This window comes from Cydia amplana, chromosome 20, assembly GCF_948474715.1.
Source record: "Cydia amplana chromosome 20, ilCydAmpl1.1, whole genome shotgun sequence".
Taxonomy (NCBI): domain Eukaryota; kingdom Metazoa; phylum Arthropoda; class Insecta; order Lepidoptera; family Tortricidae; genus Cydia; species Cydia amplana.
Window position 1 is genome coordinate 9,905,219 of NC_086088.1, and position 12,707 is coordinate 9,917,925.

General features: G+C 39.6%; 1 protein-coding gene and 1 non-coding gene across 2 annotated transcripts in view; one reads left to right on the top strand and one right to left on the bottom strand.

The window, feature by feature from the left end:
* The window catches only part of LOC134657744 (putative protein tag-53), an 81,905-nt gene extending 69,887 nt beyond the window's left edge, over window positions 1-12,018 (bottom strand). Inside the window, 9 exon segments of the mRNA XM_063513308.1 lie at window positions 416-553; window positions 1,323-1,434; window positions 2,546-2,626; window positions 3,981-4,147; window positions 5,523-5,735; window positions 5,780-5,944; window positions 6,037-6,249; window positions 6,294-6,506; window positions 11,636-12,018. Of these exon segments, the coding sequence (XP_063369378.1) occupies window positions 416-553; window positions 1,323-1,434; window positions 2,546-2,626; window positions 3,981-4,147; window positions 5,523-5,735; window positions 5,780-5,944; window positions 6,037-6,249; window positions 6,294-6,506; window positions 11,636-11,868 (1,535 nt within the window). The 5' untranslated portion in view covers window positions 11,869-12,018.
* Window positions 4,823-4,894, top strand: Trnat-ggu (transfer RNA threonine (anticodon GGU)). Its single transcript has one exon. It is a non-coding gene; the product is annotated as a tRNA-Thr (tRNA).
* Window positions 12,019-12,707: the final 689 nt, after the last annotated feature.

Genomic DNA, 12,707 nt, shown 5'->3' on the forward strand with positions numbered 1-12,707 from the left:
GATTTGATATATAACGCGCTATAGTTGGAAAAACTTTATTTTTAACTTTCTCATTTGCCCCCCAAAAGTGGCCGCCATGGATTGGACTGTGTTGTAACACTTGTGACCCATAGTAAGGTACTGACCTAACAGTAAAAAACAATACACATTAAAGCAAATAAAACTTAGAAATACATACAACGTCTTATAAAATAAAATAAAAAAGCCTTTTATTTCTTGCATATTACAATGTCAAACATAAAAAATCTACACTACAATTTATTTAATTTTCTAGTTGTCAGTTTTTAGTAATGTTTGGTCACTTATGTACATATTGTTTTTTTTTTTTACTAGGTGAATTTAGCAAGAACCCCTTCGCAGGTAAAGGCCTCCTCCAGAGTAAGCCAGTCGGATCTATATACAACGTCTTACTCACCTATAAAGGAAGTCAGCCTGTCCAAAACTTTCCCCCCCCACCCTCAATATTTCTCCCCCCCTCTGCACCAGCACGTGCCCCGCCACCGCCGGCGCGGCTTCTTCCTCCACCCCCTCCCCCGGTTCCTTCCATAGCCACCTGTGAACATTTCATAGTTATTTGTTTTACAAGGCACACCAAAATTACATTAATTATATAAAACATCACATAAACACACTACATTTCTACAAATTACATAACACAAAAAAAACACAAGTCAAAAACAAAGCAGTCAGCAATTAGTCAAAAATCCCACCCCGCGTCATCCCAGGCGCAAAGGTGCCCAAAACGCTCGCCGCATTACCGCGCTGAATCGCGATGGACAACCTCTGCACCAGGAATGACCCGGAGCGGGGATCCAGGCATTTTACAAGGGGGCAAAGTTGTTGTTTAACCGCTCGTGCTAATATTGATACGCGAGCAAGCGAAAGATTCCAAAATTGAACCAGGAGCATAGCGAGTGGTTCGAAAAATGGAATCTTGCGCGTTGCGAGGGTTTCAAAGCACGAGGGTTAAACAAAATTTTTCACCACACCAAACCGAAGCAAATATTAAATGTCAAATATCAAACAAAATCACATCCAAATGAATGTTATTAAATATTTATCATCCAAAATCATCATTTAAAAGTCAATTCTACCAGCAAATATTAGAAAACAGTTCAAAATTTGCATTTGATTACTTTGCCTCACATGTGAATAAAATGCAACTTTGCTATCACTATCAGTTTTTGAAGTGCAAACTAAGCCTTTCCGAGCTGGTGTGGTGAAAAATTATTTGAGTGTTCGCGGGACAAAGAGGCGTCTGTCGATTCAATATTGCGTCCGAGACTCGGGGGGGTTAAAATCGAATGAATATCTAATCTTACCTCCAACCAGCAGTGGAAACGTCTCGACTGCAGTCCGCCCCGGAACGTTGGGGGGTGCAAACGCATCCTTTGGGGGTGCAAGTGCCACCGCCGTACGCTTCGTTGCAGTTATCTGTAAACAGGGATAAAATTTCAGCTACGAATCAAGTAACTACGACGACTAATATTTTATTCTTATTTAAAGAATATGAATGGATCTTTAGAAAAAAAATGGAGAATTTTCCCCTTCAGTTGGAATTCATGTTTTTTTTTCTGTAATAACTGGAAAAAAATAAAATCAAATCGAATCTAATCGAATGTAAATAATTATAATTTTTATTAATATCATATTTAATAGCACTAGTCCTAGTTTTAAGTTTTAACTGCCATACCCGTACCGGGTCCATGAGATACGTTTTATGTTTTAACATCTTGTAATTACCATGGTGCAATAAAGAAATAAAGAATCATCATCTTCCTCGCGTTGTCCCGGCATTTTGCCACGGCTCATGAGAGCCTGGGGTCCGCTTGGCAACTAATCCCAGTAATTGGCGTGGGCACTAGTTTTTACGAAAGCGACTGCCATCTGACCTTCCAACCCAGAGGGTAAACCAGGCCCGTTTTGGGATTAGTCCGGTTTCCTCACGATGTTTTCCTTCACCGAAAAGCGACTGGTGAATATCAAATGATATTTCGTACATAAGTTCCGAAAAACTCATTGGTACAAGCCGGGGTTCGAACCCGCGACCTCCAGATTGCAAGTCGCACGCTCTTACCACTAGGCCACCAGCGCTACTTGAATAAAGAAATAAAGAATAAAGAACCTTTACTGAAGGTCATGTTAGGCTGGTTAGGTTCCTCTTCAGTTGACCTACCTTCGGCGTCACTGTGACGTGGTAGTTCTGGGACACCCTGTATCTTAATACCTTTAAACGAGCAATTCTTGTTTATTTATTTATATATATATATATATCTCGGCGATCTCGGAAACGGCTCTAACGATTTCGATGAAATTTGCTATATGGGGGTTTTCGGGGGCGAAAAATCGATCTAGCTAGGTCTTATCTCTGGGAAAACGCGCATTTTCGAGTTTTTATACGTTTTCCGAGCGAAGCTCGGTCACCCAGATATTGTATATAATTTCAGCAACATAGCGAACCTAAACCATTTAAATTTTAATGTAAGCACATCCGTCTGCAAACGATATATATTTTTTTTTAATAAAGAATAATTCACTGCTCTACCTGGACAAATCGGTTGGTCGCACGCAACTCCGATCCAGCCCGGATTGCACCGGCATGTGCCTTCGTCGCATTCGCCATGGTCTGCAAAAAAAAACCAAAATTAATTGACTAGAGTATTGAAAACAACCAAATGCGCGTAATAAACACGGATAATGGATAAAAATCATTACGTCGTGTAACACGCAAATTTCCAGCATTTCGATATTTTCAAAGCCCTTCGAAACTTTCGTACATGATTTGAAATTTGAAAAGTTACTCTTCAATGAAGGAAACTGATCAGAATAAGGCCTAGATTTCTGTAAACTGTGTTAATATAGACCAGATACTAAAATGACAGTTCGAATAACTGATCTACTATACAATCAGATCAATAAATGATAGCATTTTAGTAGAAAACTAGTGAAATTGGCCGACCGAACCGTCATTTAAGTATCTCACTTCACATGGCGACCCTAGGTCCACCTTTTCATTATTATATCATATGGCTGTCGCTATTGCTGTGTCTCCACCAATTCTTAGGCTTATGTCTCCAAAACCTAGAATAACCTAGAAACCTAGAATTATTTAGGATGCAAACCTGTACCGATACTTAGAACCAGGTTGCCAAAAGCGAACCACACGTTTTTAGGATGTAAGCAAAACGCACTAAGATGAGAAGTGGAGCACACTCCCAGAGCTTGATGTACACTCATTATCAGTGAAAAAAGGGTCTCTTTGGGTAGAAATGTTTATAGAAAGTGACCTTTTGTTTTGAGTGTTCTGTACCCTAGGGTATACATGGTAATTGTGTGTTGAGATACTAAAATAACAGTCGCGATTGGCCGATTTACTACCCAATCTACTCAATCGGACTGTCATTTAAAAAAAATAGTCAAATTGGGTATTAATTTGCAAATCAACCGTCATTTTAGTTCTCACCTTACATGGCGACCCTCTGTCGGTCTATCTTCTCTTGACAAGAGTTATTGCTGTGCCGGCGAAAATTCTTGTGATTATGACGCTAAAAGCGGACCATTGGCTCAAGCAACCAGGTAAGATTAGAATAAATTTAAAAGTGGAAAAATTACTGCCTTGGGTGAGACTTGAACTCACGGCCTCTGGATCGATACTCCAGCGCTCTGCCATCTGAGCCACCAAGACCTCATCCATAGCCAGCAAATCTTTCCACCATATTATGGGTCAAGGGGACCGTAGCGACATCTACCGTAAGAGTGTTACACTTCTTAAACGGCTACCGGAGTTCCAAGTCATATTGGAAATTCACCAGTTACGATGTGCTACCCATACTAATTTTAAATTTAAAATAAAATTTAAAATTAATTTAATTTTTATTTTTTATTTTTTTATTTATTCTAAGCTTAATAGCATCGTTCGCAGACGTTTCTGCTTGTTAAAAATTAAAACCAGGTAAGATGTCAGATAAGAAGATACGTACTACTACAATTGGTCCTATGGTCATCCGACGGACAGGAATAAGCGGCGTAAGTGACATTGAAGCCCTCCATAGCGAAGGCATCATCAGAAAAGAAGTGTAGTAACGCGCTCCCTGACCGTGCGATCACTTGCCGCGTCCAACCAGATTCACCTGGCTCCATTACACCACTGGAATATAATACGAGTTTGATTATATAATGTAGAAAACATTTTTAATTAAACAGCAAATTAAAGCAGTAAAAGACAGGTTCAAATACAATTAAAAAGACATACATACAGTCAGTCATACTTACAAACTAACTACTAACTAAACATTGCTGCCGCTCCTAGACGCTTCCGGTGCAAAAGTGCCCATAATACTCGCAGCATTATATAATTACTTTAAAAAATCATTTTGTGGGTATTCATATTGTGTAATATTTTTTCTTTAAATTAATTGACGTGTGTAGTTTAGTTTTAGATATGTGTGTGTGTGTGTGTGTGTGTTTACACCGTATTAAACGAATTGAATTGAATTGTTTATTCACAAAAACAATTTTTTTACAACCCCTGACAAACTTTTAACAGAGACATTTAGTGAGTAGCGATTCTTTAACTTTTTGGACGCCAATGACAGATATATCCGCACCGTAGGTCCAACGCCAAAGACTTAATCGGTCACAGACCACAGAGCAACATCGACCTACGTGCATATACATAAAGTTCAACTTCAGTTTTGACACTTCAATGACGTGGCGTCTGAGTGACAGCTTCTGTGTTTGACACGGCGTCGAAAAGGTTAACCACTGACAAACTTTAAACAGACACATTTAGTGAGTAGCGATATCCGCTGTCATCTGGTAAGTCTCGGTAGCTCAGTTGGGAGAGCGGCGGGCTGGTATCCCGAAGTCGCGAGTTCCAGTCTCGCCCGAGACAGTGAGTTAATATTAATTGATGAGATGAGAGAGAAAAAAATTGTTCAAATGCATTCTAATTAGAATCGAGTTGTGTCCCTAATATTATACAGCCAAGGAAAAACTTTAGCTAATTACCTAATAATAGTATTCGCATTTACTTATCTAATTAAAGTAATTAACCAAAAACATACATGTCGCTAAGTTAAAGCCACCAGATGCCTCCATAGTCGGCAATCGTATCTATGAGATAATACTTTCAGAAGGTTGTTAGGACTGATTCTCGCTCGTTGCATTAAATATGCTGCGATCGTCGATAACGTGATTCAGCAAAAAAAAGCGTCACCTAGCAGAATTTAACACAAATTTACAGCGCCATCTATCGGACTTACCTAAAAATGGCAAGCAGCCTCACAGCGCGCACGCTGTCCCCATCATACACGTAGAGATGGTCCCACCCGCACTCGGTGGAGAATGACTCCAGTCGGATACGGACCGCCGGCGGCGACGGGCCTAGACGGGGGGGCGCCACTAGCCACGTGCATTGCGTGCTCACGCTGTGTAGTTGCCGGGGCCGTCCGTCATGACCCCAAAGGTGTCTACGTTCTCAAACTTACAGCGCCATCTATCGGAGAATATAGTGAACTCACCTAAAAATGGCTAGCAGCCTCACAGCGCGCACGCTGTCCCCGTCATACACGTAGAGATGGTCCCACCCGCACTCGGTGGAGAATGACTCCAGTCGGATACGGACCGCCGGCGGCGACGGGCCTAGGCGGGGGGGCGCCACTAGCCACGTGCATTGCGTGCTCACGCTGTAGTTGCCGGGGCCGTCCGTTATGACCCCAAAAGTGTCTACATCACTCAAACGTACAGCGCCATCTATCGGAGAATATAGTGAACTCACCTAAAAATGGCTAGCAGCCTCACAGCGCGCACGCTGTCCCCGTCATACACGTAGAGATGGTCCCACCCGCACTCGGTGGAGAATGACTCCAGTCGGATGCGGACCGCCGGCGGCGACGGGCCTAGGCGGGGGGGCGCCACTAGCCACGTGCATTGCGTGCTCACGCTATAGTTGCCGAGGCCGTCCGTTATGACCCCAAAGGTGTCTATATCACTCAAACTTACAGCGCCATCTATCGGAGAATATAGTGAACTCACCTAAAAATGGCAAGCAGCCTCACAGCGCGCACGCTGTCCCCGTCATACACGTAGAGATGGTCCCACCCGCACTCGGTGGAGAATGACTCCAGTCGGATGCGGACCGCCGGCGGCGACGGGCCTAGACGGGGGGGCGCCACTAGCCACGTGCATTGCGTGCTCACGCTGTAGTTGCCGGGGCCGTCCGTTATGACCCCAAAAGTGTCTACATCACTCAAACGTACAGCGCCATCTATCGGAGAATATAGTGAACTCACCTAAAAATGGCTAGCAGCCTCACAGCGCGCACGCTGTCCCCGTCATACACGTAGAGATGGTCCCACCCGCACTCGGTGGAGAATGACTCCAGTCGGATGCGGACCGCCGGCGGCGACGGGCCTAGGCGGGGGGGCGCCACTAGCCACGTGCATTGCGTGCTCACGCTGTAGTTGCCGGGGCCGTCCGTTATGACCCCAAAGGTGTCTGTGAGACTGGAAAGGAAATTCAATTAAAGGTTTTGTCAAAAAAGTCTATCATCAGACCAGTTTGATGGTACCATAATATTGCATTGTCAAGGGGCCCACTGATTAACAGTCCGCCGGACGGTATCGGCCTGTAGAGTTGTTCGGAATTGTCAACTTTTTGTTCTAACTGACAGGCCAATACCGTCCGGCGGACTGTTAATCAGTGAACCCCTTCACCCAATAGCTTGTATGTTTTGGATGTTATTGAGTTGGTCAAACTAAGTTACTACAATGGCGTTGGCAACTGTCAAAGGTTTGCATAGATGGCGCCATCATAGCTTGCCCCTTTTTCTATGAGATTTGGCTTAAAGGGCTGGCATCCAGGGCATTAAAAAAACGAAAATTAGACACAATTCTAGGGATTGAAAGGGCAAGCTATACTGGCACCATCTGCTAAATACTTAGATCGGCCAACCCCATTAAAAAAAACTAATTACACTACCAACCAAACCACAGAAAAAACTGTCACGAGTCGGACTCGCCCACCGAGGGTTCCATACTTTTTAGTATAATTTGTGGTTATAGCGGCAACAGAAATACATCTGTGAAAATTTCAACTGTCTAGCTATCACGGTTCATGAGATACAGCCTGGTGACAGACAGACGGACAGTGGCGTGTTAGTAATAGGGTCCCGTTATTACCCTTTGGGTACGGAACCCTAAAAAAACAAGTTAAATTGACCCAGACAGAATTGAGTAAGCTTTTTAATTAAACGCAGAATCCCTAGAGACCATGACAGATTAATTACACTAATTGTGGCCATCAATTTAATCCGGCACTTAAGGGCACTCAGCTGAAGGTCTGTAGGGATTCAGTTGCCATTAAAATTTATTTTGCTACAAGGTTTGGTAAGATGCTTTGTGACCTACATTTTACACTATTAATTTTAACTCAAGTTACCAAGCCTACAAGGGTCCTTGGTTTGAATCCTGGTAATAAGAGCATTTTTTTGGATCACAAATATTTCTTTATTTTGTACAGTGACATTGAATACCTTAAATTGTTAATTTTATATTATATTTATTTAACTATACTTTTGTTACACTTTTCAATAATCATTTGCATTCATTTTCATTAAGAAGTACTAATATCTAAGTAGTAATAAATTGTGCTGTACGTTCAGAAACCATTAAAAAAATATTGCAGCATATTACTTAGTACAACCACACAGTTTTGCAATATTTTTAAATTCAATCTCCTATACTCCAAAGGAAGTAAGTAAGCAAACATAATATATTATTTATTAATAATTAGGTTTATCTGTTAGAATTACACTTTTTAGCCTATTGACATACTAAGGATAAACAAATGTAATTAACAACCTACTTTCAACTCTAATTTCTAAAACGGTAAGTAAGACATGTAAGTGAATCATGTAAGACATGTAAGTGAATCATGAATCGTGATAGTTAATATGGAAAGTTGCAATAATGAAATGGCATATGTATTTAGCAATGTATTAGACTTGAGCTATTTTAAACAATTATTAAATACTCATTAGCATAAGACAATGGGATCCACAGCTGTACCAGTAATAACATTAAAATGCAATGTTAAAAACAATATTGACAAAAATAGGAAAGTGCATGGATGTTATGATGAAGTTAAAAAGAGGACTCGGTATGATTTCATCGTCCAAGCAAGATTTAAATAAAATTTAAATAAAATTAACATTGCGGTCCGTTTCTACTTGAGTTTATATAAGCAAAAAATAAAATATTTCGGCGGTCCTGATTTGGTGACCCCAGAGCTAGACTGGTGGTCTGTAGACCACTGATGCTCCCAAACTGGTCTGCATATTTAGAAATACAATAGAGCCTCGGTAATCTGGATAGTTCCTAATCCGGTGATCCCCGTAATCTGCACAGACTCAGCATGGACACTGTCTTAAAATGGGCTGGAGAAAGTCACTGATAGTCCCAAAACAATGTTTTTTCTATAACAAATAAGTGTCTTCAAATCAAAATTAAGTGCAAAAATGTGAAGTAGAACAGTATTTTCTTACTATAATAAGTTTTTGGTATAAGCTTTTATCGCTGACTGTACTTTTCTTACGACAGACAACTAATACTCATCGAGACAATTCTAAAAACCCCTAACACAATTAGGTTGCGTTGTTTCATCACAGAGTTCCTATGGCCACCTCCGGTCTCCTTCATCAGATCAGTTCGACAGTACCATATTATTGTATTGTCATCAGTACTACATACAGCTGCCAATTTTCATGACGCTACGATCCTTGGAAGATGGTTAAATTAGTTACCTTAGATTCCATTACATGTTAGTTACATACAAGTCGACCGAATAAAAGCTTGTTAAAAATAAATAAGAATGAACTGAAGGATGTCGAACTGAAAGATATACTTGTGCTGCAGGAGAACAAGAAGATTTGAGGAGAAAAGTGTGGGAATGCCGCTGGAACAGAAACCTGCAGCGTCTGCAGCTCCAACTTCAGGGAATTGGGCTGAATGAAAGCAACAGACAATAGAAGAAACAACCGAAATTTAAACAAACTAGAATTGCCTTTCTCCTCATTACACCTTGTCATATCTAGCATTCATTTTATGTGTATCAAAATTTATAGTCACCTTCCGAATTCTCTGAAAAACTTAGAAAATCCCAAATTATTCAAAAAAAAGTTAAAATATTCCTTATTTTTATTATTATTCTCTTTATTTATTTATCATCTTAAGTTAGGTTAATTTATAATATGGATATAAAAATAAAATACAAAAACACTTACAAAAACAATACAAAATACTTATAAACATATTATAAAAAAACCTAACCTAGGGTGCCGCCAGCAGCGGGGCAAGGCCCAAGCTGCCGGTGGTCAGGGCTGCAGAGAGAGGAACCGGCGGACTATCCGCGCCGTGTCCAAGATCACCGCCTTCTGCATCTGACCCCTGATCCAACCACCTAGCGAGAGTCTCTCAAGATGTTGGTCGAGACTCTTCGCTATTAGACCGTTCGCTGATACAACTATCGGGACAATGATCGTCGAATCAACAATTATTATTATTATTATTATAGCTTCATTTCTCGCACATCTGTTTTAAAAATTGACTGTTCTTTTGTTATGTTTACACGATGTGTGATCCCTTAAGGGTAAAAGCCTCCTCCATCTTTTTCCATTTCTCTTTGTCGGTAGCATTATTCTCCCAAGTCTTTCCTGCAATTGCTATGATGTCGTCAACCCATCGTTTTCTTTGTTTTCCTGAGTTTCGTTTGCCCAGTGGGCCTTTCCATTTGGTTGTTTGAATAGTCCACCTTTTGTCTTTGTATCTAGCCAAATGTCCAGCCCACCTCCATTTTTGTCTTAAACTAAACTGTAGTGCATCTGTCAGTTTTGTTTTCATCCGGATATCTGTGTTTCTTACTTTGTCTATTCTTCTTAGTTTCAATAGGCTTCTTTCCATTGCATGTTGGCATGCTAAGATTTTTTCTTTAACTTTCTCGGTGAAGACCCATGTCTGGCATCCGTAGGTTAAACTGGGGAGGATGCAGGAATCCATAACTATTTTCTTTATTTTTAGACTATAATTTCCTTTTAGGATTTCTTTATGTGACCAGTATTTTCTCCAGGCTATGTTTATCCTCCTGTCCACCTCGTTTACGTTGCTATTGGGGACAAACGAAATCATTTTTCCTAAGTATACATAGTTGTCCACGTATTCTATTGGTTTTCCTTCTACAGTTATGTTTTTTTTGTGGCTGTTCGTCATAACTTTGGTTTTAGACGCGTTCCTTATTAATAAGTGCTTTTATAGTGTGAAAGACTACTTAACAAAAAATATGATTAAAATGATCTCATAATATGTACCTACCAAATGAAAATTGGAAATATTTGTAATTGTTAAGCTAGTAAGTAGTTTTTAGGGTTCCGTACCCAAAGGGTAAAAAACGGGACCCTATTAAAAGACTTTGCTGTCCGTCTGTCCGTCCTTCTGTCACCAGGCTGTATCTCATGAGCCGCTATAGCTAAACAGTTGAAATTTCCAAGTCCGACTCGCACTTGGCCGGTTTTTAATTTAAATGTAGTATTATAGGTACCTATAATATGTTGCTGTGTCCTTACAGGGCGTCACTTAAACTAACCCAATAATATGTTCCACCTTTATAACTGGTTTGTGATATGCAATAAACGATTGTATTCTATTCTATTCTATTCAACTATCAATCGTCAGCCTACCCGTTTCTGGCCAGGCATACATATTTGCTAGCCACTTTACTGGCCGGGCAGTGTAGGGACACTACATTTTTATTTTTATTTTTTATTTTATTGGTTTACCAGTAACTGTTACACTGATGCATACATAAATTTATTAAATCCTTAATAACTAAGAGCTTAGTGTACAATAAAATTTAGGTAAACACTGCATGCAAATTTAAATGTATTACCAAGTTTAATTACGTACTACTTACTTCTAATAAGAATAGGGAAAAAAACAATTCCTGAAAGAGATTGTTATAATTTGGTTTTGATTACACTTTTCAATGATTATTTGCATACATTTTAAGCAATACCTATATAAGAAAAGGGTTCTGTATAAATTAAAACTGTATGAGGTGTCCTGGATTTAATAGTTATTAGGTAAACATATTTTTACAATTTTAGTTATTATGTACTATATCAGTCAGGTGTACAGACTAGACTTTTCTAGACTAGCCTATACTTGTAGCTACCAGGATGCTACAAATAAGCAGTTTTATATCCTATTTGACTCTAAATACATTCAATTGGAGCAGTCATGACAATTTTGGCTTTTCAATAGATTGTTTACTGCTAATCAGTGACTAAAATTAGCTGCAAAGCACGATCGTCACCTAAAACCAACAGGACATTCTAGTTTGCACTGTGCTGTAAGGAAAACATCGAAGAAATAATACGTCACTAAAGAATTATTGCGTCGACTAATTCGCGGCCTTCACAAGCTCAAATGCAGACGAGAAGCCAAAGAACATAATTGGATAATCCCCAGACGCTTTCTATTGTAAATCTACATGTTTTGAGTGACCACTGGTAGTCCGAAATGGGTCATCGAACTAGTCCCGTTGCGATTCACGCACTTGTCAAAACACTTGTGCTACTTACTTGATTTTCCCTCCGCAGTACTGGCATTCTGGACCTTGCCAGCCCTCTTTACACACACAGGTTTCGTTTTTACAGTCTCCATTTATGCAGTTATGGTTACTACACCTAGCGAGAGCATCATTGCAAAACAATAACACTATGAGTACTGAACACAGGAACGGCGAGAACCATGAGAATTTTCGTCTGTATTTAGATTTAAACAGGAATAAGAACATTTGTAGCGACTCTACCATTTTGATGTAAGCATTTTCAACGAGTTTTGTTAGCGCGGACGTAAAGCGGGTCCTATGTCGTGTAGTTTTCGTACGGTACTAAGTATGGGGTTGTCATGCGCAAATTGATTTTACCCCAATAACGTTTCTGTCATTTGATTATCAGTTCCCAAATCATAGTAAAATCACAAAAAACAAGTAACTTAAAGAAAGGAATTTACTGTGTTTCGGTATAAAACACTTACTTATTTTAAGATTTTGTGTGCCTTGTTATTGTTTTTTATTCTTTCATGTCAACAATAATATACAAAATTTCAATTACTATAGAAACATTTTGTTTACACCTAAGTAACACTAATATCTTTATCCATTTTATGATTTCGTGACAAAAACAATGCACATCAATTTTATAACTACAGAGAAAGCATTTTATATTTTTCCCCGCTACAAAAAAGTTTTTTTATAATGGCAGCACTACAGTTGACATTTCAGTGCTGCCAGTTTATAGCTGTGTTTTTCTAACCAAAATAAAACTATAAAAACCTTAAATAAAAAATAATTAAAATAAAGAAAACTACAGCATGAAAAAACGAAAATGCTTTATATAGATAAAATTTTATTAATTTATGAATGTTTCATATGAAGTCAGTGTCCTATAATATTATAGCTTCAAGTACTAATTGATAAGTGCAGCTTGCACTCACAAGATGGCGCTATACGTAGTCAAAATTATTAACATGTTCTTAAGCTTTGGATTCCTCCGAAAACGGTGCCGTCATATGACGGCCGTCATATAGCGGCCGCAAAAGACGGCCGTCTTTACGGTGGCGACATGTGGAAAGTACCACGGCGTCATAACA